Here is a 27,373-nt window from a genome sequence, read left to right as displayed (position 1 = left end):
TGTTACTAACAGGAAGGGGAAAATGGATGATGGAGACAGCTACAAATAGAGATATCTACCACATAAGTAAACCCAAATGAAGAAGCAAATATAGTGTTTTAAAATGAAATATGATATGAAAATAAAACAGGGTAAGGGGTTACGAGAGACTTGTGGGTTTGGGTGGCTATAATTATAATAGATGTGACATTTAAGCAAAGACCTGAAGTGAGGGAATAATCCATGTGAAAATCTGGTGGATGATACATGTACAAAGGCTCTGATACAGGTAGCGCAAGAAGGTGAGTGTGAACAAGGGGGAGAGTGATAGATGAGGTTCAACAGATATATGTGGGCCAGATATGTGTGGTGGTATAGCCTTGTGTGGGGACAGCCAGGAGAACAGTTTCCAGGCTCTCAACCTCACATGGAAAGGTGCTGGCTTGGGTAGTAGATGGCCGCCAGCTGTGACTAGTTGGCCATCAGCTGTTACCAGTTAGCCATTGGCCACTAATATAACTGCCACGGCTGCATTGGTTGGGGAATCGGTTGGTTGGCAGAAAAGCCACAGCAGGGTGCAGATCGTGTGGCTCCAGCCACACAGACTATAGTGGTATGATTCCCCAACCTATGGCTCCGTGGGTGTTCCTTTTTGGCCTAGCCACATCCTGCGTTCTTATGTGGGGAGTGGGAGCTGAGCCCAAGCAGGCCGCTTCGCACGACAAATGGCGCAGCAAGCAGGGTCTCCCGCAGGACACAATTTCCTGCGTCCTTGCGCGGGGAGGGAAACCTGAGACCCTGCATGACACCTTGGTAGATTTTGGATTATTTTCCTAACCTAATGGGAAAATAGATTAGGAGGAGAGGATTCTGAAATGTGAGGATTTTGAGCTAAATATAAGGATATTAGGAGGTTAGGGGACGATTGTAGAGAGCTAGGCAAGAGATGGACTTGACTTAGAAAAGGGTGATGGTAATGGAGGTGTAGAGAAGTGGTTAGAATTGGGATGTATTTTGTAGATAAGGCCAATAGGATTTACTGATAGTTTGGATATAAAATGTAAAGAAAATTGCAACTGAGGTCGACTCTTAAGTGTTAGGCCTTTGAGCAGATGCGTAGTTAGTTGGTGGTGTCGTTTTCTGAGACACAGAGGGACAGGTCTGTGAGAGCATAGGAAGTCAAAAATTTTATTTTGAATAGGTTAAGTTGACAAACCTATTAGGTATTCAAGTGGAGTTACTGTGTAGGTAGTTGGAGATTCAAGTCTGCACCTAAGGGTAGAAGAAAAGGCTAGGGAGATAAATGTGGGAGTCATTAGAGTTGATATTTTAAGCCATGGGATTAAGTAAGGTCACCTATGGAGGTGGTTCTCAATTTTGTGTGCACGGAATCACCTTTGAAGCTTTTAAAAAATAACATGAACCTTACCTGACACCAATTAAATCAGAATCTCTAGGTCATCACTGTTTTGTATTTGTATTTTATTTTTTTAAAAAAGAACAACACAAAACTCCCCCAAAGTGATTCCTAACAGTCAACCAGGGTTGATAACAACTGACCCAGGCATTAAGAACCCAAACTGTCCATTGTCCATTGGATTTGACTATATAGAGGACCTTGAAAAATGATTTTAGCATAATGGGGAGTGAAATCAGACTGGAATTGGCTATAGAATGAATGGGAAGTGAAGAAATGGAGACAGTGATTACAGGCTGCTCAGCTCTTTCAAGGAATTTTGCTAAAAAGGAGAGCTGAAAAATGAAGCAGAGCTAGAGGACAATTTCCTTTTAGAGAAAATTTACCTTGATATTTAGCATTGCAACATTTATACCCAAAAATGTAAATGGTAGAATAGTTAAAGTGGATGTGGGTTACTAGTGTAAGAATTTTTAAAAAAACAGATGTTTTGTGCTATACTTTTTAAGAATCTATTTTATAGTTATAGAACTAGGAATCAAGTAATTTTGTTGTTTTATTTTTTAATTTAATGTGGTATCTTGTCTTCTCTGTTCTACTTACAAAGCAATGCATTTAAAATGTCTTTAATTTTGTTTTTAAGGCTGATAAAGAATTTGTATGGTCTTTGTGGAAACGTCTCCAAGTGACACACCCAGATCTCACACAAGCAGTCAGTTTGGTTGTGGAAAGGTAAGCTCCCAGGATAATTTTTCATGAGTATTTGAATTGCTGAATTTGTTTTTCTTCATTATTAAAATTAAAACTTGGCACTAATCCCCTAAAGAGATATATTTGATTTCCAGATGAATGTGGAGCATGATAAAATTACTGGATTTATTTCAAGGATGCCAGTTCACCAGATAACATAGATGATAGACCATATCCCCTGCTCATATCCTAACATATTTCGGAAGTTTGCAGGGAAGAGATAAAACCATGACTTAGACTCTGTGTGTGTGTGTGTGTGTGTGTGTGTGTGTGTGTGTGTGTGTGTGTCTTGAGCTATTATAGCTCAGCTTTAAAAATTGGAGAAATCCCTATTGTTTAGTTTCTTACTCAGATTGCCCTTGTGGGCAACTTCTAAGACATGATCCTTCCTCGGCACAGCTCAGTTTTCCCCTGAGATAATTGTAGTGTTTACCAAAAGCCTGGGATGACCTTGCCAGAGTAGACTGAGTTTTCTGGAATAGATTGAGGGATTTCACTTAGCACTCTGTATTATCCTGTAGGGGATGCCCAGTCATTTAACTATAGATTATGGGGTTTCTCCTTGGTCATTAGAAACAGTGGAGTGATGCTAGGAACTCCTTATCAGACATTAGATATACAGTAGTCCCATGACACTTACCACAGGAATTAAAACAGTTGCTTTCCTATTAAATGCATTTCATTACATTTCCTAAATGAGAAGCTAAGCATATAACCATATGCTTTCCCTTTTTCTTTATTGGAATCATGATTATATAATCTGAATATCATGTTTTGATAAGTTGAACTATACTCGTATTCACCTTTGGAGTCTCTTGCTCTGGGATCATTCCAAAATTATCTTGAATTTGACTTTTAAAAAATCTATGAGATAGATATATATATATATATATATATATATATATATATATATATATGTCTAATTTTACCATCCTTGGTTATTGTGAACTCTTAAAATAGTGTAATTAGATTCTCCTTATGTTGTTTGTATGTTTAATTTGTCAGTGTTTCTCTTGATGATCAGAATTAAGTCTTTTGTTGAAGTATCCTTGTTAATTCCTCAATCATCCTTGAGGTAAAATGTGATCACTCTGTCTCAGTTTTTTTAGTAGAATAAGGCTTTTAGAAGATATATTCTTGGGCTTTAGTTGTTATTATTGTGATTCTTTCTTTATCCTTCTTTTATTTGTATGTATTTTTAAACTTTCTAATTTGTTATTTTTTTAAGCTTTCTAAGATTATTAATTTTCACTTTCCTTTTGATTGAGACAGAAGCAAATATTAAAATATTGTTAGGTCATCGTTCTCATACTTTAAGATTTCTATTCTTCATATTCTGAAATATACATATACATTTACATAAGTATATGTACAATTAATAAATAAATATACATATATTGGGGGTGGGTACTCAAAAACCTTTTTCTGATAAGGTATACCATGAAAAATTTTGGAATTTATTGTTTTATAGTAATGATTCTCAAAATTTCTGTGTGAATAAGTATACTTGGAGAATTTGGTAAAATGCAGATGTCTGAGACTTTCTCCTGATCTACTAATTCTCTAGGGAGGAGATCCAGGAGTTTTTATGTTATTTATTTACTTTTATTTTTTTTTAAATTTTATTAAATTTATTGGGGTGACACTGGTTAATAAAATTATATGTTTCAAGTGTAGAATTCTATAATACACCATCTGTATATTACATTGTGTGTTCATCACCCAAATCAACTCTCTTTTCATCACCATATATTTGACCCTCTTTACCTTTTTCTACCTCTCCCAACCCCCGTTTCCCTCTGGTAACCGCCCTACTGTTCTCTGTGTCTATGAGTCTTTCTTTGTCTTATTCATTTGTTGCTTTCATTTTATATCCTACAAATGAGTGATATCATACAGTTCTTGACTTTTTCCATCTAACTTATTTCGCTAGCATGATATTCTCAAGATCCATCCATGTTGTTGCAGAGGAGTCTTTTTAATAAGCTTCCCAGGTAGTTCTATTGTTGTAGCCCATAGATCACACTATGAGATATCTTGGAATTTTAGTTGACATTTGAAATTGAAACCTGTAAGTGGCATTTATAATTTTATAATTATGTAACTATTTCCTAAAGAACCATGCAGTATGTTTGGACCTGTTGAGAAGGGAAACTGTTATGCCATTCATTCTATATCTGTCAGAAAAGAATATTCTCAATATCAAAGTCAAATAGACTATCATTTTGTATAATCCATTAATTACCCAAATTATGCTACATTTAAATCTGTTTAATATTTGTGCCTTGGTATTCCTGGAAAACATTTTTTACCTCAGGAATTTCTTTTTTTTTTAAATTTATTGGGGTGACAATTGTTAGTGAAATTACATAGATTTCAGGTGTACAATTCTGTATTACATCATCTATAAATTCCATTGTGTGTTTACCACCCAGAGTCAGTTCTCCTTCCATCACCATATATTTGATCCCCCTTACCCTCATTTTCCCTCCCCCCACCCCCTTTACCCTCTGGTAACCACTAAACTATTGTCTGTGTCTATGAGTTCTTGTTTCTCATTTGTTTGTCTTGTTCTTTTGTTGTTTTTTGGTTTATATACCACATATCAGTGAAATCATATGGTTCTCTGCTTTTTCTGTCTGACTTATTTCACTTACTCTCAAGATCCATCCATGTTGTCACAAATGCTCCTATATCATCTTTCCTTAACGCCGAATAGTATTCCATTGTGTATATATACCACAACTTCTTTATCCATTCATCTATTGAAGGACATTTTGGTTGTTTCCATGTCTTGGCCACTGTAAACAAAGCTGCAATGAACATTTATACATAAAGACACGTGTGTTCCAGTTTAGCATCTTGAATCTTATACAGCTGCCTTACACCACAACCTACACTATTCTTGAGAATGCCTCTAGGCTTGAACTTCTCCACACTGTGTTGCAAATGAAATCAGTTCCCTTTGGAAAGAGGTTAGGACCTATATATTTTACTTCATGCTTCTCTACTCCCTACCCCGCACCAGACAAAATCTGAGCCAGGCCTCTGGAGCTGGGGCTGTGGACAATATTATGCTTCTCTTTGAGTGACATTCCCACTGTATGTAGGAGCTGATTGCTTGGCAGAGGGGAGGCGGCAGCCTTAGGTCCTCTTGGCTTGCCTTTCTTGGTGTGGATCCATGGTTGCCATAAGCTGTGGCAAGGGAGTTTGCGAGTCCAGTATTCTCAATGCTCTGTGCTCAAGGTAGAGCCTTTTATTCCACAAATGGTGGCTGGGCAGAAGAATGGAGCTCCCACCTCTCAACTGCACTTGCCTAGGATTTGGTCTCAGCAACAGTTAGCTGGAGGCAGGATGAAAAATGCTGATGTCTTGCTCCTGGGGGAAAAAAAAAAAACCATCCACTGGGAACCTGGGGGAGATGGAGCCGTGTTTCTTACTGCAGCAATCTGAGTGGACTCTACCCTACTGAGCTGGGAGGGTGGAAGAAAGGAATGGTCTTGGTTCAGTTACCATAAATGCTTGCCTTTCTTACTGAATTTTTATGGTTTTGCTGCATAGGTGTTTCTTCATATGCTGTTTATCTTTAGGACCATTTACAGAGGCTTTCCCTGTCTGTTTCATAGTGTTCACCAGTTTTACTGAGGAGTGGGTCAGCAGAGCTCTTCACATTGTATGTCAGAATCTGGTCTCCTAATGTTTGTTGTTTTAAGCTAGATTTTGGGCCAATTTGTTGTCTAGTAATATATGACTTCTACACTGGATCAAAAGATGTATACAGTTGTAATTATGATTGGTACTGTCAAATGTTGCCAATTTATACTTCTACTAGGAAAGCAGGAAGGTGCCTATTTTCTCTACATTCTAGCCATTTTCAAACTTTTGCATCTTTGCTTATCGGAAAGGTAAAAAATGATATTCTAAAATAGTTTTTATTTGCATTAGTTATTATGCATGAATGAAGTCTAAGAGACATTTTACACCTTTTGTGTAAACTTTTTCTTTTATATGTCTTCATATATCCATTGCCTGTGGCATTTCTAATTCATGTCCTATGGTGCCCTTCAAATTCACTATATTATCTATAGAACTTACTGGCTTTGCCTTTGAGTTTTTTTACTACCTAACTTTTCCCTTCCACAATGTTGCCTTTTTTTTTCACTTTTCTCTAAATTTCACATCTTGAGGGTAATCTTTGATACCTTTTGGTCTCTTTTTGAACAGAAAATCAATTCCCAAGTTCAGTCACTTTATCTCTCACAGTGCCACTCAAGTCCAATAATCCCTCTGTGTCCTTAACTTCCAAACCCTCTGTTGAAGCTCTTAGCATCTCAGCTCTGAACATCTTATTGATTTCTTTTTCAAACATCAGTTCTGTATTACATCTTCACTTTGAGACAAAGCAAGATATAAGCACCAAAGAAAATAATTTATTAAGGTTAAAGGTAACCAATGAAAATTCTAGGACCTTTATATTGGATATCTAGGGGAAATTTATTACCTTTAGGAGTGAATGCCTAGGGGATATCAAATGTTGCAAGGAAATCAGATTGTGAGATTCAGAAATGCATGGTCATTAAAACAGATATCTACAAAACATTTACTTATTTAACATCAAATGACTGTTGTCTGAGTGCAGATACTGTGCTCGAGTTAGAGAAAGATAACTGTGCTTTGCTATTAAACAGTAGTCAGAAAGACGTTTGCAGAAAGGGAGACTTTGTAATAGAGTCTGCTAAATACTATGATAAATATATTTACATTAATGTAATCATTTATTTCCTTGATATCTGGAAAAAGATATGGAAAGAATTTTTGGTAATTCTAAGTAGAAATTTGTTATTGAAAATAAAATTTTGATATCTCTAATACAATAATACCAGACAAATAGAAAACATTTGTGTATATATATTTTCCTTTTGAATTTGTGGAAAATATTATTTTCTATGATTTTTAGATATTTGAGTTTACCTGTCACTTTATGAGTTTATTATGAATTGCTACTGCCGAAAGTACATTTTGTATGTACTCGTGTCTCTTGTTTAGCAGCCTTGCAAATCCCACTTCCTTATTATTAAACATGAGCTCTTAATTCACGATATTATTAGTGTCATGAGTACAACCACTATAGTTTATCTTTGAATGCATGGGAAACATTACAACTTCAATAGGCAGGAATTATAAACACTGAAGAAACTGTAACATGCAGTTTAATGAATGTTAATACATTAGGAACTTGAATTGTTCAAATTTTCTTTGGATAACTAAACATGTGAGTCTACCTTAAGTTAGTCTACCAGAAACATTTCTAATCCTGTGGGGTAAAGTTCTCCTTTTCATTTTAGTTACAATAGATTGAATGACTTCTTACACTGATATTGATTTGAAATTAGATCAGAGGATGTTAGCTAGGTTCTTATGTAGATTTCTGGTTTGGGTAATATCTTGAGATACTAATGCACTGAATAAATGAATGAGTGAGCAAGTGAGTGAATGAGATTAAAATACAAGGCAGTAGAAACTAATGTCTTGAACATAAGAATAAATATATATGTCATTTGTATATTAAGAAGTTAATGTTAGGAAATAGTTTAATAAGGTCCTCAAATTTGTTCATTGCACCCAGTGAATTAACTATGTGTGATCAAATAATATGGTGAATGTTTAAATTTTTAAAAATGTATTACAATAAAAGACACATTGCCATTAACTCCTCTCAAGTACTCCCGCTCCCCCCCCCCCCCCGGCCCCGCTTTGAACACACTTATCCCATCCTTTTTGCCACTTTCTGAAGCAGTTCTGGAAGTGCTCTTTCGTAAGTGTCTTTAGTTGCGTTGTCGTAGCTGCCTCGATGTCTTGAATCATTTTGACTTGAGAGAAGAGCCAGAAGTCATATGGTGCCAGATCCGGTGAATAAGGTGGATGAGGACACACTGTAATGTTCTTATTAGACAGAAATTGTTGTATACCGGAAGTGACATGTGACATGGAGTGTTATCACAGTGGAGGATGATTTACGCCACACTGTAAAATACACCTTCTCTCAACCGTAGCTCATACCCTACCGACTACACCGAACATGTTGAAACTTGTCACACACTGTTACTAAGGTTCCACGCTACTTCCTGTATTGAAGATCCCTGCCTTTCCGTTGGATGGCACTTGGCAGCAGCATCCACTGTATTTTGTGATCATAACTGAAAGGCTCTGTGTCACACATCACTTCTGGTATGGCAATTACTGTCAAATAAAAACATTATGGTGTGTCCTCATCCACCTTATTCACCAGAATTGGCACTGTGTGACTCCTCCAAAGTCAAAAGGACCATGAAAGGTAAACATTTTGAATCGATTCAGGACATCGAGGCAGCCATGAGAGCTCAAGTAAATACACTCACAGTGACATTAATTCCAAACTGCCTCAGAAAGTGTCAAGAACGATGGGATAAGTGTGAAGCAGTATTTTGCAGGGGGAATTAATGGCAATGTGCCTTTTACTGTAATAATTGCTTTATTTAAACATTAACTGTATTGTTTGATCACACCTTGTACATAAATAAATATTTTAAAATGTCATGCTGATTTATTGAAAGAATTTTTCATTCTTACACATAAAACATTTGTTATGTTTAATAAGCATGAGACCCAGTCTTGAATTTGATACCAGTATTTGTGAAAGTCCGTGTTTTTATTTAGGTCTTTAACCTCTATTGGACTGAAAGTGTAGATTCCTGGAAAATTGTATTAGTGACTTGTTTTTTTCTTTTCTTTTTTTTTAGGTTTCTCTATATATAGTACCACATCATCTGCATATAATGACAATTTTACTTCCTCCTTACCAATTTGGATGCCTTTTATTTCTTTTTCCTGTCTGATTGCTGTGTCTAGAACTTCCAGCACTATGTTGAATAGAAGTGGAGAGAGTGGGCAACCTTGCCTTGTTCCTGATCTTAGGGAGAATGGTTTTAGCTTTTCCCCATTGAGTATGATGTTAGCTGTGGGCTTATCATATGTGGCCTTTATTATGTTGAGATATGATTCCTCTATTCCCACTTTCTTAAGGGTTTTTATCATAGATGGCTGCTGGATTTTATCAAATGTTTTTTTTGCCTCTATCCATATGATCATGTGATTTTTATTTTTCATTTTGTTAATGTGGTGTATCACGTGAATTGATTTGCGGATGTTGAACCACCCTTGCATACCAGGGATGAATCCCACTTGATCATGGTGTATGATCTTTTTAATGTATTGGTGAATTCTCTTCGCTAATATTTTGTTGAGGATTTTTGCATCTATGTTCATTAGCAATATCGGCCTGTAGTTTTCTTTTTTTGTGGTGTCTTTGTCTGATTTGGGGATCAAGGTGATAGTGGCTTCGTAAAAAGTGTTTGGGAGTCTTCCCTCCTTCTGGATTTTTTGGAAGAGCTTGAGGAGAATAGGTGATAATTCTTTTTTGAATGTTTTGTAAAATTCACCTGTAAAGCCATCTGGTCCAGGGCTTTTGTTTGTTGGGAGATTGTTGATTACTGATTCAATTTCCCTGATGGTAATCACTCTATTCAGGTTCTCTGTTTCTTCTTGAGTTAGCATTGGAAGGTTGTACGCCTCTAGAAAATTGTCCATTTCTTCCAGATTGTCAAATTTGTTAGCATATAGTTGCTCATAGTAGTTTCTTAAAATTTTTTGTATTTCTGCGTTGTCTGTTGTCACTTCTCCTCTTTCATTTCTGATTTTATTAATTTGGGTCCTCTCTTTCTCTTTTTTAATGAGTCTGGCTAAAGGTTTGTCAATTTTGTTTATCTTCTCTAAGAACCAACTCTTGGATTCATTGATCTTTTATATTGTTTTTCTGGTTTCTATTTCATTTATTTCCGCTCTGATCTTTATTATTTTCTTCCTTGTGCTCCCTTTGGGCTTATTTTGCTGTTCTTTTTCCAGATGCCTTAAGTTTGAAGATAAACGGTTGATTAGTAATGTTTCTTGTTTCTTTAGGTAGGCCTGCAATGCTATGAATTTCCCTCTTAGGACTGCTTTTGCGGCATCCCATAGATTTTGGTTCGTCATGTTTTTATTTTTGTGTTGCGATATCTTTTGATTTCTTCCTTGGTCTCCTGCTTGACCCATTCATTATTTAGTAACATGTTATTCAGCCTCCATGAATTGGTGTGTCTTCCAGTTTTTTTGCTGTAGTTCATTTCTTATTTCATAGCACTGTGGTCAGAGAATACAATTGGTATGGTTTCAATTTTTTTAAATTTATCAAGACTTGTTTTGTGGCCTAAAGTATGGTCTATCTTGGAAAATGTTCCATGTGCGCTTGAGAAGAACGTGTATTTTGCAGCATTGGGGGGAAATGCTCTGAAAATATCGATTAAATCCAAGTGGTCGAATGTATCATTTAAGGCTGTTGTTTCCATATTGATTTTCTGTCTGGAAGACCTGTCCCGTGTTGACAGAGGTGTGTTGAAGTCCCCTTACTATGATAGTGTTACTGTTGATCTCTGTCTTTATGTCAATCAATACCTGATTTATATATTTAGGTGCTCCTATGTTGGGTGCATAAATGTTTACTAGGGTTATGTCCTCTTGTCAAATCGACCCCTTTATTATTATATAGTGCCCATCTTTATCTTTTAATATGTTCTTCATTTTAAAGTCTATTTTGTCAGATATAAGTATTGCAACTCCAGCTTTTTTCTCATTTCCATTTGCATGAAATATCTTACTCCAACCCTTCACTTTCAGCCTGTGTATGTCTTTTGATCTGAGGTGAGTCTCTTGTATACAGCATATACAATGGTCTTGCTTTCTTATCCACTCAGCCACCCTATGTCTCTTGATTGGAGCATTTAATCTGTTTACATTTAAAGTGATTATTGATAGGTACATAGTTATTGCCATTTTTAAATTTGTAGTTAGATTGTTTTCATCTTTCTTTTATTTACAGAAGTCCTTTTAGTATTTCTTGCAATGCTGGCTTGGTGATAATAAATTCCTTTAGCTTATTTTCTGGGAAGCTCTTTATCTCTCCATCAACTTTAAATGATAGCCTTGCTGGATAAAGCAATCTAGGTTGTAGGCCTTTGTTTTCCTTCACTTTGAGTATCTCCTGCCACTCCCTCCTGGCCTTCAATGTTTCTGTAGAAAAGTCATTTGATAGTCTTATGGGAGTTCCCTTGTATGTAACCCTCTGTCTTTCTCTTGCTGCTTTTAGGATTCTCTCTTTGTCTTTAAGCTTTGCCATTTTAACTATAATGTGTCTTGGTGTGGACCTGTTTGGGTTTATCCTGGTTGGAACTCTCTGCACTTCCTGGGCTTGTATGTTGTTTTCCTTCATCAGGTTAGGGAAGTTTTCGGACATTATTACCTCAAATATGTTCTCAATCCCTTGCTTCCTCTCTTCACCTTCTGGTATTCCTATGATGCGCATGTTGTTGCGCTTGATGTTACCCCAGAGGTCTCTTAAACCATCTTCATTGTTTTTTATTCTTTTTTCTTTCTGTTGTTCTATTTGAGTGATCTGCTAACGTGTCTTCTAAGTCGCTGATTCGATCCTCTGCTTCATCTAACCTGCTGGTAATTCCTTCAAGTGAGTTCTTTATTTCGGTAATTGTGTTCTTTAGTTCTAACTGGTTGTTCGTTATGATTTTTACATCCTTCTTTATGTCGTCTCTAAGCTTCTTAAACATTCTTATCATCAGTGTTCTGAACTCTGTCTCTGATAGGTTGGTTACCTCTGTTTCATTTGGTTCCACTTCTGGAGGTTTCTTCTGTTCTTTTATTTGGGGCATGTTTCTTTGTTTCCCCATTCTGGCTGACTGTCTGTGTTTGCTTTGATGTATTAGGTAGATCCCCTAGAGTTCTTAGTTCTTGCTGGGTTATCTTATGTAATATGTGTCCTTTGTATTTGACTTGCAGTACTTTGTTCTTCTCCTCTGCATGTGCTCCAAAGGTGACTCTGTATTAGTGACTTTTGTTAAAATATTTAATTTGAACATTTAATCACATACATTATCAAAGAGAGAACATTGTATTATTAGCTCATGTAAAATGAAAATTTGAAACTATGTCAGTAGATACTTGGGTTAAATATGATGGATTGAAAAAAGTATTTGTCTCTACAGTTGACTCTTGAGCAACATAGAGTTCAGGGGTGCTAACTCCCTGCATAATAAAAAAATCTGTGTATAACTTTTGACTCCCCCAAAACTTAACTACTAATAGCTTAATGTTGACCAGAAGCCATATCGATAACATAAATAGTTAATTAACATATATTTTGTATGTTATATACTATAACATACAAAGAGTATAGTATTATACACTATATTCTTACAATAAAATAAGCTAGGAAATGAAAATGTTGTTAAGAAAATAATAAGGAAGAGAAAATGCATTTATAGACCTGTACTTATTTTGAAGAAAATCTGTGTATAAGTGAAACTGTACAGTTCAAACCTGTATTGTTCAAGGGTCAACTGTACTTCCTCCCAAAAATTCTCACTAAAATGACTAACAGGGATTTTTGAAAATGTATAAGTGCCTATGGATAAAGAGAGCAGGAGCAAACATTACAGGGGCAAGACATGTTAGTAAATTTTTGAATGATTTATAGTGAATTGATAAGTGGTAACTAACTAAGCAAAATGGAGAAAATTGAAGTCCACAATACTTAAAAAGTCTTAGGAATAGATAACAATGATGTCTGATGATTGGAGTGAGGGATGATGCTAAAAATAAGAAAATTGAATTAAAATCTATGTAAAGAGCACGTAGAAGCCCAGTACTCCTCTCATCAAGGTAGGGGGCAAGCTTTATTCTCTTGAGAAATTGAAACAAGTAGACTCTGGATGTAGAGGTAGGAGACAAACCAAGACACAGTGGTTAGGGTTACGCTGACAAATAAATGAAAGCCTATCTTTAGGAACAATTAACATTCACTGAATTGTTCAACTCCAACAGTGCTGGAAGCTGTGCATTGTTCTATTCAGGCTGAAGACGTAAGAATTCTTCTCTGGTGAAACTGAGCAGACCTAGAGAAAAAACAGAGATACTACAGTGTTTCCCCGAAAATATGATCTAGCCGGACCATCAGCTCTAAGGCATCTTTTGGAGCAAAAATTAATATAAGACTTGGTCTTATTTTAATATAATATAAGACCAGGTCTTACATAATTAATATAATATAATATAATATAATATAATATAATATATAATATATATGATATATATTATATATATTTTATTATTATATTATATATAATAATATAATTATTATTATATTATATATAATAATAATAATAGAATATAAAAGACTGGGTCTTATATAATACAATATAATGTAATATAATACGGAGTCTTATATTAATTTTGCTCCAAAAGATGCATTAGAGCTCATAGTCCAGCTAGGTCTTATTTTCAGGGAAACATGGTGACATTTAGGGGTCCCCTACAAACTGTCAGATGCTCCATTCAAATACCCATAGAGAAGATCTCCTGTTGGCAAGCTGCCCCTCCCCCAGGCTAAGAAAACTACCAATAATCTTTTTTAGCGCCTCAGTCTAAAATGTAAATGGACAACAAAAGATCATAAGACAGTTGATGAAAACCTCCAACATAAAAGGCAAGAAATCAAAAGTAACAGAAAAAAATGAACATCAGAGGAGACAGAGACAATGCAGAAGAAAACATGAAAACCCGTTTGATACATATCTTAAGGCAGTACAGAGAAGAGGTTTTACATGACCAGAAGGTAAAGAATGAGAAAGAGTACTTGGAAGTTAAATATGATTGCCAAAATAAAGAAGTAACTAGAGGGTGTGGAAAAATAAGGTTAAGTCTTCCATAAATTGGAACAAGGAGGTAGTAAATAGGAGCAAAAGAAAAAAATATTAGAGAATCAATCTATGTATTCTAACAGTGATTATTAGGAATTTCAGAATTAGAGAAAAGAGAAATGGACATTATTAAAGAAATAATTCAAGAAATATCTTAGATTCAAGGGACATGACTTTTCAGATTGAAATGCGGTTGAACATACTGGTCCACTAATACAGACTAGTAATATGGAAAGATTTTTTTATAGTTCTCTTTGGGAATTCTGGAGTTAGTGATAAGTAAATACATATTCTGAGCAAATAAAGTGACATAATTTTTATTATTTTTAAAAACGAAAAAGAGTTTTATTAAGATTTCCTTTTATCTTATTAATTAACACAACCGGTAAATGATCACATCCTGGTAGGATTTGAAATGTGATACCATATTGAATGTAAGGGAATTGTGAGCCTAACTCCCTTAAAATTTGCCATTCCAGAGAGTCTATTTAAAAAAAAAATATTTTACAATGTCCTGTTTTTTCTTTTTTTATTTCTCAGTTATTGCATCTTACCTTTTAAATCAGGGATTAATTAGAGAAGGGATCTATATTAATTTTCCTTGAGATCCACAAAGACCTTAAAGTTCAGCATTAGTTGCTCCTTCTGATTGGCATGTATTGAATGGTAGAAGGAAGGTAGGGAGGATAAAGCTATTAAAATCTGATAGAATGTAAAAGAAAAATTGCACCAAAGGTACATAAAGGGGCACTAGAAAGCAAGTAAGAATTCTTTTTGCTCATCTTTAACAATTGGTAGTAAGTGAGAAATGCTCCAGTGAGATGACATATATATATATATATCTTCACTGCAATATTAATCCAGTCATCCAACTGATAAGGTCATTGATAACAGAGTGACATATTTCCTAACTCCAGAAAAAACAAAAATTTATATAACCAGAAAATACAGTACACTATGTTGCTCACTGTGAATAATAATTATTATGTATAGTTAGTGATATAAACAATTAGTACGGATGAAACCAAAAAGTGAGATACATAGAGTTCAGTCAGCACCTCCCCCCTCTCCAGAGGTGCTGGAGTAGTCTATTTTGGGGAGAACTCATAGAATGGGGATCCGTGGTAAATATGCAAGTTCTCCATTGTCTTCTTTACTCTGGGCAGTATAATGCAAACTGGCAAGGGTACACATGTTTGACTGGGAGAATGCATTGGCATGATGAGGAAAATTTTCCTTGTGTGATGAGAGGCTGGGAGACACTAGTACAATTATAATTTGCTATCCAATTATTTCTTGCTATTCCAATCTTTATTGCCTGAGTATAGATAATGAAAGCTTGGATAATGAGGCATGTTGAGTTATTGGAATGTATTTGTTTCCTACATTTTTGATAGCAAGTAGCAAGGAATACTAGCCCTATCACACAAAAAATAAAACATATCCAAAGTTATTCCAGTGAGCATTGGATTCAAGGGATATCTGTATTGGGAGGAGATGGGTAAGAGGTAAAATATTATGTCTCAAGTTAGAAATTCAAGAAATAGTATAAGGGAGGAGTTATGTCAGCAAGATGCTAGAATAGAAAGTCCCAGTCTTTGTTCCCCTACAGAAACACAATTTCATTATATACACACACACCAGAATATGTTTGTGAGAAGTGTAGATTCCAGTTAAGTTGCAGTACCCAAGATGAGTACAAAGCTAATAACACTGTATTGAAACAGGTAATAAGAGCAATTTCACTTTGCCTGCATCGGTTCCTCCCCCAAGCCGGCAAAGCTCTGCACCTAGATTGCCTCAGCTCATGACTTCTTCCTTGGGATAGATAGAGGTAGCAAAGAGAGAGTGAAGGTCCATCTAACATTCCTGGCCTTTTGGTACACTGCCTGAAGGCCTAGATTCTGTCTCATTTCAGAGTGCTGACAAAATCAGCATAGTTCAGATGTCTGGGCAGCTAAGAACAAAGGAAGAGGGGCAGGTAGCTTGCTGTTGCCTGGCAAAGCTCTGTGGGATTGGGAGAAGGCACAGAAACTGAGACTTCTTTCCCAGAAAGGAGGAAGAGGATTAAAACATGCCTTTAAAATCTCAGCCTTTCATTGTGCTGCCTGAGGAGCCAGTTTCTGTTTCACCTCGCCAGGAGCACTAATGAAACTGGTGTACCTTGATAGGGGCAGCTAAATACAAAGGAAAAATGGTGGGTGCTTGTTGTTTGAGAGGCTCTCAGAATCTCTAGGTGGGTTTATTGGTGAAGGTCTTTCTCTGTCAAAGCCAGTTCCGAAAGTCTGGCAGAGGTGGCTATTTCTTCAAATGCACAGACATTAACACAAAGCTATAAAGAACATGAAAAATCAGGGGAACATTAAACAAAGGAACAAAGTAAGTTTCTAGTCACCTACCCCGCAGAAATGGATATTTATGAGTTGCCTAACAAAGAATTCAAAATAAATATCTTTAAGAAGGTCACTGAGTTTCAAGAGAAGATATATATATATATATATATATATATATATATATATATATATATATATATATATCAAGGAAATCAGGAAAATGATATATAGAACAGGAAAATAGCAGCAAAAGGAGAATATAAACTAAACAATTTCTGGATCTGAAGAATACAATAACTGAAAAACTCATTAGAGAGATTCAATAGCAGACTTGATCAAGCAGATGAAAGAATCAGCAGATTCAAAGACAAGTCATTTGAAATTACCTAGTCAGAGGAGCCAAAAGAAAAAAAAGAAAGGAAAAAAGAGCAAAGAAAGCCTAAGGGCTTATGGGACAACATTAGTGATTCATATACATTATGGGAGTCCCAGAAGGAAAAGAAAGACAGAAAGGTGCAGAAAGTTTAAAGAAATAATGGCTTAAAACTTCCCAAATCTGGGCAGGGAAATGGACATCCAGATTGATGAAGATTAAAGGACTCCAAAGAGAATAAACCTAAAGAATTCTACACAGAGACAAAGTATAATCAAATTATCAAAAGTTAAAGGCAAAGAATTTTGAAAGCAGCAAGAGAAAAGTGACTAGTCATATACAAGGGAATCCCCATAAGACTATAAGCAGATTTCTCAACAGAAATCTTACAGGCGTAAAGGGAATCGGATGATGTATTCAAAGTTCTAAAAGAAAAACACCTGCCAACCTAGATTACTACACTCAGTAAAACTGTCCTTCAAAAATGAAGGAGATATTAAGACTTCCAGATAAACACAAGCTAAGAGAATTCAAAACCACTAAAATTGCCTTATAATAAATGCTAAAGGAAGTTCTTCAAGTTGAATAAAAAGGATGCTAAACAGAAACATGAAAGCATATACTAGTATAAAATTTACAACTTAAGTAAATATATGGAAAAATACAGAATATTGTAATATTGTAGTACTGTAATGGTGGTGGATAAATCATTTAATTCTGGTGTAAATGTTAAAAGACAAAAGTCTTGAGAACTATACCTGCAAAAATATGTTTATGAATATACAATATTAAAAAAACATAACTTGTGACATCAGTAACATATAGTGTGGATAAGAAGTAAATGTAGTTTTTGTATGCAATTGAAGTTAACTTGTTACAAGCTTATAGTAAACTGCTATAACTTAGATGTTTTAGGTTAGCCTCTTGGTAACTACAAAGAAAATGTCTATAGAAAATTAAAAAAAGGAAAAAGAAAGGAATTAAAGACCATCACTACAAAAAAAAAATCAACTATTACATAGGAAGGTAGCAAGAAAAGAAAAGAGGAACAAAAGAATTACAAGACAGAAAACAATTTTTTAAAATGGCAATAGTACGTCCCTATCATTAACAACTTTAAATGTAAATACATTAAACTCTCCAAACAAAAGACCTAGAGTGGCTGAATGAGTAAAACTTATATCGGATAAAATAGACGTTAAGTCAAAACTTTCATAAGAGATAAAGAAGGTCATTATATAATGATGAGTCAATTCATTGGGAAGATTTGAAAATTATAACAATATATGCCTTTAACACTGAGCACCTAAATATGTGAAGGAAACACTGACAAATATAAAGAAATAAAGAACAATACAATAATGATAGGTGCCTTTCATACCCTGCTTTCAACAATGGATAGAATATATAGAGTGAAAATCAATAAAGAAATACTGGACTTGAATAACACTATTGACCAAATGGACCTAACAGTGATGTGCACAACATTCCACCAACAAGTAGCACATTCTCAAGTGTCCATGGCACACTTCTGTAATAGATCATATGTTAGGTAACAAAACAAATTTACCAAATACAAGAAAATTGAAATCATACGAAGTGTCTTTTTCAATGACAGTGGAATGAAAGTAGAAATCAACAGCAGAGAGAAAATTGGAAAATTCAAAAATATGTGAAAATTAAACAACATACTCTTGAACAACCAATGGATTTAAAAGATTTCAAAAGGGAAATAAAAAATTTGAGACAAATGAAAATGAACACTCAGTAGACCAAAACGTATGGGATGCAACAAAAGCAGTATTGAGAGAATTTTGTAGTGGTAATGACCTACATTGAAAAAGAAGAAAGATCTCAAAGAAAGTACCTAACTTTACACCTTAAGGAACTTGAAAAAGTAGAACAAACTAAGCCGAGGATTAGCAGAAGGAAGGAAGTAGAGATAGAACAGAAATAAATGAAATAGTTTAGAAAAACAATAGGGGAGAAAAAGAAAAAAAAAAACAACTAAGAGTTGGAAAAAAATCAATGAAACTAGGAGTTGATTTTTTGAAAAGATCAACAAAATTGACAAAACTTTAGAGTAACAAAGAAAAAAAAGACAAGGCTCAAATAAATTAAATCAGAAGTGAAAGAAGACACATTGCAACTGTTATCATGAAATACAAAGGATCATAACAGACTACTATGAACAAATATATACTAACGAATTGGGTAACCTAGAAGAAATGTGTAAATTCCTAGAAACAGACTAACTACCAAGAGTGAATCATGAAGAAATAGAAAATCTGGTAAACCTATAATGTAGGAGATTGAATCAGTAATTAAAAACCTTCCAACAAAGAAAATTGTAGGAACAAATAACTTTTCTGGTGAATTCTACCAAACATTTAAAGAAGAATTAACACAAGAGCTTCTTAAACTCTTCCAAAAAAGTGAGCAGGAGGAAACATCTAAACTCATTTTATGAGGTCAGAATTACCCTGATATACCAAAGCCAGAAAAGGACACTGTAAGAAAACTGCAGACCAATATCTCTGATGCACAAAGATGCAAAAATCTTCAACAGAATACTAGCAACATGAATTTAGCACACTTTAAAAGGATAATATACCACGATCAAGTAGGATTTATTTCTGAGATGCAAGGAAGGTTCACCATATGCAAATCAATAAATGTGATATACAACAGTAACACAATGAAGGATTAAAAAAAAATCACACGATTATCTCAATTGATGCAGAAAAAGCATTTAACAAAATTCACTGTTTCTTGACAAAATCTCTCAATAAACTAGGATAGATGGAATTTACCTCAGCATCATAAAGACCATATATGAAAAGCCCACAGCTAACAAATAATACTTAGTGGAAGCTTAAAGTTTTTCCTTTAGGAGCAAGAACAAGACAAGGATTCCCACTCTTTGCACTTCTAGGCAATGCAGTATTGAAAGTCGTAGAACATTTAGACAAGCTAGAAATAAAAGGCATCAGAATGGAAAAGAAGAAAATTTAGAGATGACATGATCAACATGTAGAAAACCCTAAAGATTCCACAGAAAAATTGTTAGAATAAATGAATTCAGTAAAGTTGCAGGATACAAAATAAATGTGTAACTTAGTTGTGTTTCTATATACTAAAAAAAGAACAATCCTCCAAGGAAATTAATAAAACTTGATAGTGTCACCAAATATCCTTATAATATCATCAAAAATAATAAAATACTTAGGAATAAACAAAGGAGGCAAAAGACTTCTACACTGAAAACTATCAAACACTGATGTAAGAAAGTACAAAAACACAAATAAGAGGAAAGACATCTGTGTTCATTGGTCAGAAGACAATATTGTTAAAATGTCTATAATACTCATAGCAATCTACAGATTTAATGCAATCTCTATCGAAAAAAAATCCCAATGGCATTTTTCACAGAAATAGAACAATCCTAAAATTCATGTGGAATCACAAAATACCCCAAATATCCAAAGCAATATTGAGCAAGAACAAAGCTGGAGTGATCACAGTTCCTGATTTCAAAATTTATTACAAAGTGACAGTAATCAAAGTAGTATGGTACTGACAGACCAATGGAAGAGAATGAAAAGCTCGAAATAAATTCATGAATATACGGTTAACTGTTTTTGACACTTGTGCCAAGTATATACAATGGGTAAAAGATAGTTTCATTAACAAATGTTGGAAAATTTGAGTGTTTTGTCCTCTGATTCACTGATTTCTTTTTTCCGTCCTGTGTCGGAAGCTATTGAGTCCCTCCATTAAGTTGTTTATTTTAGATTTTGTACTTTTAAGTCTTAAAATTTCCATTTGATTGTTCTTTGTGTCTTCTATTTCTTTGCTAAGTCTTCTTTTGTTTCTTGGGTCTTTGTGACTGCTTGTTAAAGCATTTTCATAATGGCTACTTTAAAATTGTCAAATAATTCTAATGTTTTTGTCATCTTGGTGTTATCATCTATTGATTGTTTTCTATTCAGTTTTATATATTCCTGGTTCTTAGCATGATGAGTGATTTTTGATTGCAACTGGATATTTGAGTATTATATTAAAAAATTTGGTGTTATTTAAAACTGTTTAAGCTGGTTTTCTCTGATACCACTGCATCCAGGAAGAGGTGGGGCTTCCTTTTTACTGCAAGGAGAGGTTAGAAGTTTAGGTTCCTTAATTGGCCTCTGTTGACACTAGAGGACTGGGGAGGGGCTTCTCATTACTGCTGGATGGGTGTGTGGGAGTTTCCATTATCTACTAGGCCTCCATTGATATACACTGGCTGAGAGGAACAAGAGTGCCTTCTCCTGTGACCTCCGCTGACAGCATGGGGAATGGGGAGCTTCATTACCGCTGGATGGTGGTGCAAGTGCTGACCCTCCGCTGGCCACCTTTAACGCTGCCGTGGTTGGGGGCGGGGCAGTGGGGAGCCTTATTACAGCCTGGCAGAAATTGAAATGTAGGTTCTCTACTTGGTCTTTACTGGTGTGGGTGGTAATGGGGCCACGTTTTTCCCCCTCATGTTGATAGGCTAGGGTTGAGTGGTTAATGGCTAAAAAGGTTATTTTTTCTTGTTAAGCTGCCCCTTTCCTGGTCCTTCAGCTAGAGAGAGTTGGCGTTTCCTGGGACTTTTTTCTAACTGCACTTATTGGCATTTCTAGGTTGACTTTTCCTGCTATGAGTCTGGGATATATGATGCAAAAAGAAAATCCAAGGAACTCATCATTGTGTTGTTCCTTGGGTTCCAAGATTCCTAGTCTGTCTGCCTTTCTTCTTCCACCTTTAAAGCTTTCTTGAGTTTGTTTGCCCAGGTTTTTCAGCTGTGTTTTGAGGGAGACATAGAGAAAAGAAAAATACCTAGGAGTGGAAGATGATCATGTTTATAAAAGCTTTTATTTTGACACTGCATTTGAGGCTTAATTGAATTGAGTAATTTAACATTTTTGGAACCCACCATTCAGAGGAGGACTTAAACAGTTTGATACTTGAAGAGTTTACCCTAGGAGAAGGTGGCAAATACCTGGCCATCATGTCATTATTCTTTCCCTCCCATGCCATAGTAGTTTACTGATTGTTCACAACTCTCTTTCCTGTTGACTCCTAAATTAAAACAGGCTTCCAGTCAGCCCTCTTGTGGGATTTTGTGCAGCTGAGAAAGCCTGTTTGCTAATATCTGCCCTAGAGCTTTATTCAGTTGGACATGATTATGTGAATTACAATGTGAGTATCCCAGTTAGGATAGGTCCAACATCTATAAAATATATGTAGTTACTCATAAAGTCAAGTGAAATAGGTCATTAGTTCTTACTGTAGGGTCTTTGTCTTCATAGTATCTTCATCTCTATGTGGACAGTAGTGTCTCAGAATTCTAGCAGTTAAGTGTAGGCCTTTAAGTCCTGCCACTGGGAATTATCATTTACTTTTGGGGGGGAGGTATATAATGAATTTATTATTATTAAATAAACTGAAAAATGTTAAAGCCACCAGTAAGTCTAAATTATATTTTACTCATGAATAACAGATGCATCTCTTCTGTCATATGGAAGTATCACTGAGCAACCCTCCATCTTCTAACAAATTTATCATTTTATAAGGTTATTCAGAAGAACGTAAACCGTAAAGAAAAGGGTGACCACGCATTGAGTAGGATTGTTTTACTCTATATTGGACTATCTTGTAGCATTAAAAATTACTTTATGAACAAATGTTTATCCTTTTAACAAAAATAAGAAAAGTCATGTAAATGTTCAAGTAGAATCCCAAGCAATAAATAATACAATTAAGGTAACTTTAAAATGTTCACATGCGGCAGCACCAATAATCTTTGGCCATTCAGTAACATTGATAAAGCTTTACCTATTCCTTTCAGTACTTTTGGTAAATTTTCATGTTATCAAAAATAAATGTTTCATATCTTCATAAATGTTTTCAGATTTAAAACTGAAAGCAACAAAGGAATAAGACAAACAAGAAACAAAAACTCATAGACAGAGACAATAGTTTAGTGTTTACCAGAGAGGAAGGGGGAAGGTAAGGTGGTAGAAGAGGGAAAAGGGGGTCAAATATATGATGATGGAAGGAGAACTAACTCTGGGTGGTGCATAGAAAACGTGATATGTAGATGATGTATTATAGAATTGCACACTTGAAACCTATGTAATTTTACTAACCATTGTCACCCCAATAAATTTAATTAAAAAAATGTTTCAAAGGAAAATGAAGTAGATATAATTATATATAAACAATGCTGAGATCAATAGTATTTAAAGTAGTTGGAAAGTAAACTGAATATGTAATACACTTTTGCATCTGCTTATTTGAAAATACCTGGAGGCCTTGTTTTTTCCCAGAGGCATTTCTAATTTGCATAGCAAAGATAATGTTATTTTTTATTTTCCTTTAATTTTCAGATATGGTTATATTCACCAGATAAGAAAAGCACTTAACATGGAAAAGCTAGTATTTAAATCTATGCTTAAGAACCAGTCAGGTATAAAGTAACTTCTGATTGAAATGGAACTTTTTGAAGTTTTACTTTAAGGTCATGAGATAATCTCATTGAAAGACCATATGGAAGACAACAAATGATCCCAAATAATCATCTGACATTTTAGAAAACTGAGTTTCCATAGACATTAACATCATAACCAATTTTGAAAATGAGATTTTTGAAATATCTTTCAAGTGTATTGGTGAATTCACCAACAAAATGATTTCTTGGAATTTTAAATGAACTTTGTTGTTTGAAAATTACCAAACATCTATATGTATAAATAAAACTCTTGCTGTTTTGGAATTTGAATTTTAAAATTATTATATAAGCACAAATATTTATTATAACATATTTACAACATTTTTGTGATATCACTTCAACAAATTTAAAGCATTTTTATTTTAATAGTTAAATGGAATACTTGTAACTGGTGATTTCAAAATTTGAATTTATGCAGAAGACAACTTGCTTCTCAAGAATGAACATTAATAGAGAGAAGAGATATAAAAAGCTAAAACCAGGTAATTTTTCAGTTGTGCATGTGGATAGGTGTGAGTTAGGAAGTGTTTTTTGGAACTTTGAATTATACTGGGGAGAAATGCAGTGTTATTACTATGAATAGGAATGCAGTTGCCATTGGCGTTATGGATTGGCTTCATTAAGATTCAGCACAGACGTTTCAGCAGGATTCCTACCATCATAGTTGGTATTGCAAGATTAATTAATTAAAGCAATAGCAATACATATCAATAACTGTACCCTTCCCAGATAAGCATATCTTTACTCAGAACATGGTAGGATCTAAGAGGAACTGTTAGGCAAAAGTTTGAAATCATAAAGTATCCATAATTCTTTTCAAAGAATTACAGATTTTAGCAAAATATAATATAACGTCTACTATTAAAACCAAACCCAAGGTATAACAATCTTTTATATCCTCTAGTTAAGTCTGAGAATTTTATGAAAGCTTTGGCCAAATTATATTAAATTAACTTGCTCTTGAAGTCCAAGTCAAACATTCTAGCCAAATTTTCCTTTGTTGGGGATCTACTAGAATGCTGCCATTCTAGTGAAATTTTCTATTGAAACTTGTCTTCTGGTAAAAAGTTAAAAAATATTTGGGGCTGGCCCGGTGGCTCAGGCAGTTAGAGCTCCATGCTCCTAACTCTGAAGGCTGCTGGTTCGATTCCCACATGGGCCAGTGGGCTCTCAACCACAAGGTTGCCAGTTCAATTCTTTGAGTCCTGCAAGGGATGGTGGGCTGCGCCCCCTGCAACTAGCAATGGCAACTGGACTTGGAGCTGAGCTGCGCCCTCCACAACTAATACTGAAAGGACAACAACTTGACTTGGAAACAAGTCCTGGAAGTACACACTGTTCCCAATAAAGTCCTGTTCCCCTTCCCCAATAAAATCTTTAAAAAAAAATTTACCATTCATATTTCAAGAAGTATATACTTTTTAATTTTCCAAGGAGGTTATCAAATTTTAATGCAGTAGGACATGAGCACACCAAAAGGAAATCAAAAGTCAATTAACTTCTGGTACATGTTCACTATTGTGTTAGAAACTGGGTGGTTACAAACAAAATATGAATTTTTCCTTCAATGGGTTATTAAAAATATTAAATTCTTAACTACCATATTGACACATGAATGTTTCTGAGATTTATAACTGTCATAGCAAATGACATTTTCTTTTTAATTGTCATCTGGTTCAGATCTTCCTATGAAAATTGCTTTTGAATATGTGTTCAGATTTTTTTTTTTTTTTAGTTTACTTTTCCCTGTTAAGTAAGATCTCTTGGTTTGTGGGATTTGCTTCAGGTGCAGATAATGTGTAAGATCTAATCTAAGGGTTCTCTAGAACAACGAAGAGTTTTCAGCGAAAATGGAGATAGAAGGGGATGCGGAACACATAGAAAGATCTTTCCTAAGCCTTGCATACTAGACAGCCTTCTTTCTCTGCTTTCTGAAAAGCTTTTCTTTGTTCTCAGAATAAGTAACTCTTATTTATGTCCCCCAACTGAGGATAATTTCTTTCATCTTGGGTCCTGCTTATAATTTTCCTATAGAATCTGCCATGTGTACGTGCCCACTGAAATACTATAAGCTCCTGGAAAAGGGTGTTCGTTTATGAATCACTAATAATATATAGCAAATCATTAATAATACATGCATGTAGTGTCTGTCGGTGCTTCTCTAGATTTTCTCACAGCTCATCTCTTTAGAAATAGGGTTTTAGTCATGTTAAGAGACTCTCATAACAAACTAAATAGAATACATGGTGCTAGGCATTAGGAAGTACTGGAAACATGATATAATTCATTTTGGTTTCCTCCACTAAGACATTTGTTTTTCGTTTTTTGTTTTTTTTTAATTTATTAGTTTCAGGTGTACAAGACAAGGTAATACTTAGACGTTCATCATTTATATCCCTCACACTGTGAAACCCCTCCCCCCATCCACTATCCCTCCGACCTCACACTGAGCCATCACATTATATATATAAAATTATAGTTGGCATTCATTATGTTTAGCTTCTGGTGTACAATGCCATGATCAGGCATCCACAGTATCCCTGAGGTGGTCTCCCAAATAGGACGCATGTCCATCGGATACTCAACAAAATCTTTACAACATTATTGAATACCTTCCCCAAATTAATTTTCAAAAAACCCTGAGGCCATCTTGTGGTTACCAGCTGCTTCCTAATCCCTTCACCTTTCCCCTTATCCCAACCCCTCCCCCCCCCGCCCATCTAACAACTCTCGGTTTTTTCTTTGTGTCCCCAAAACTGTTTCTGATTAGTTCATTCACATATTCTTTTCTTTAGATTCCGCATATAAGTGAGATCATATGGTACTTGTCTTTCTCTTTCTGACTTATTTCACTTAACAAAATGTTCTCTAGATCCATCCATGTTGTTGCAAATGATAAGATTTCTTTCTTCTTTATGGCTGCGTAATACACCATTGTATAAATGTACCACGGCTTCTTAATCCAGTCATCTACCGATGGGCATTTCGGTTGTTTCCATATCTTGGCTATTGTGTAAAGTGCTGCAATAAACATAGGAGTGCATACTGATTTTTGAATTGGAGTTTTGGATTTCTCTGGGTAGATGCCTAGGAGTGGAATTACTGGATCATAGGGTAGTTCCATTTTCAGATTCCTGAGATACCTCCATACTGTTTTCCATAGTGGCTGCACTAATCTGCAATCCCACCAACAGTGCACTAGCGTTCCGTTTTCTCCACATCCGTGCCAACATTTGTTGTTTGTTGGTTTATTGATGATAGCCATTTTGACTGGAGTGAGGTGGTATCTCATTGTGGTTTTTATTTGCATTTCTCTGATGGTTAGTGAGGTTGAGCATTTGTTCATATGTCTTCTTGCCTTCTGTATGTCCTTTTTAGAAAAATGTCTCCTCAAGTCCTCTGCCCATTTTTTAATTGGGTTGTTTGTTTCTTTGGAGTTGAGTTGAGTACGTTTTTTTATAGATTTGTGATATTAATCCCTTATCAGATATATCATTGGCAAATATCTTTTCCTATTCAGTAGGATCCCTTTTTGTTTTATTGATGGTTTCCTTTGCTGTGAAAAAACTTTTTAGTTTGATGTAATCCCACATGTTTATTTTTTCTCTTACTTCCCTCGCGCGAGGGGATATATCACTGAAAATCTTACTCCAGGTAATGTCCATGAAGTTTCTTCCTATATTTTCTTCTAGCTATTTTATGGTTTCAGATCTTACATTTAAGTCTTAAAGCCATTTTGAATTTATTTTTGTATATGGTGTAAGGAGGTGGTCCAGCTTCATTTTCTTGCATGTGTCTGTCCAGGTTTCCCAACACCACTTATTGAACAGGCTGTCCACTAAGACATTTGTTAACTCTAAGATTTGCAATCTGTCATTTAAAAAAAAAAGTATTTATTGAATACCTATATTGTATTTGATTTTGAATTAGAAATCCTAATTGCCAGGCCATCTTGCCCAGTATACTTTAGTAGTAGGTACTTATTTTCCCTTCTCAGGGTTATAGCTGTTACTGGTTCTTTTCCTTGTTCTTGTGATTCTTGGTTTACAGCCTACCTTCAGCTGCCCATCATGTGGATATATTTGGGTTGTATTACCATGTGTAGGGCATGCATTAAACAAACGCTACTTATCTAATTTAGATACA

The 27,373-nt window shown here is 35.0% G+C and overlaps 1 protein-coding gene across 1 annotated transcript in view; it reads left to right on the top strand.

The window, feature by feature from the left end:
- CNTLN (centlein) overlaps window positions 1-27,373 on the top strand; it is a 253,310-nt gene that overhangs the window by 5,657 nt on the left and 220,280 nt on the right. Inside the window, exon 2 of the mRNA XM_081065244.1 lies at window positions 2,040-2,128. Within this exon, the coding sequence (XP_080921370.1) occupies window positions 2,040-2,128 (89 nt within the window). The remainder of the gene's footprint in view (window positions 1-2,039; window positions 2,129-27,373) is intronic.

Source organism: Rhinolophus hipposideros, assembly GCF_964194185.1.
Source record: "Rhinolophus hipposideros genome assembly, chromosome: 11".
Lineage (NCBI taxonomy): Eukaryota > Metazoa > Chordata > Mammalia > Chiroptera > Rhinolophidae > Rhinolophus > Rhinolophus hipposideros.
The sequence above is the reverse complement of the archived record's forward strand: the minus strand, read 5'-3'. Positions and strand labels throughout refer to the sequence as shown.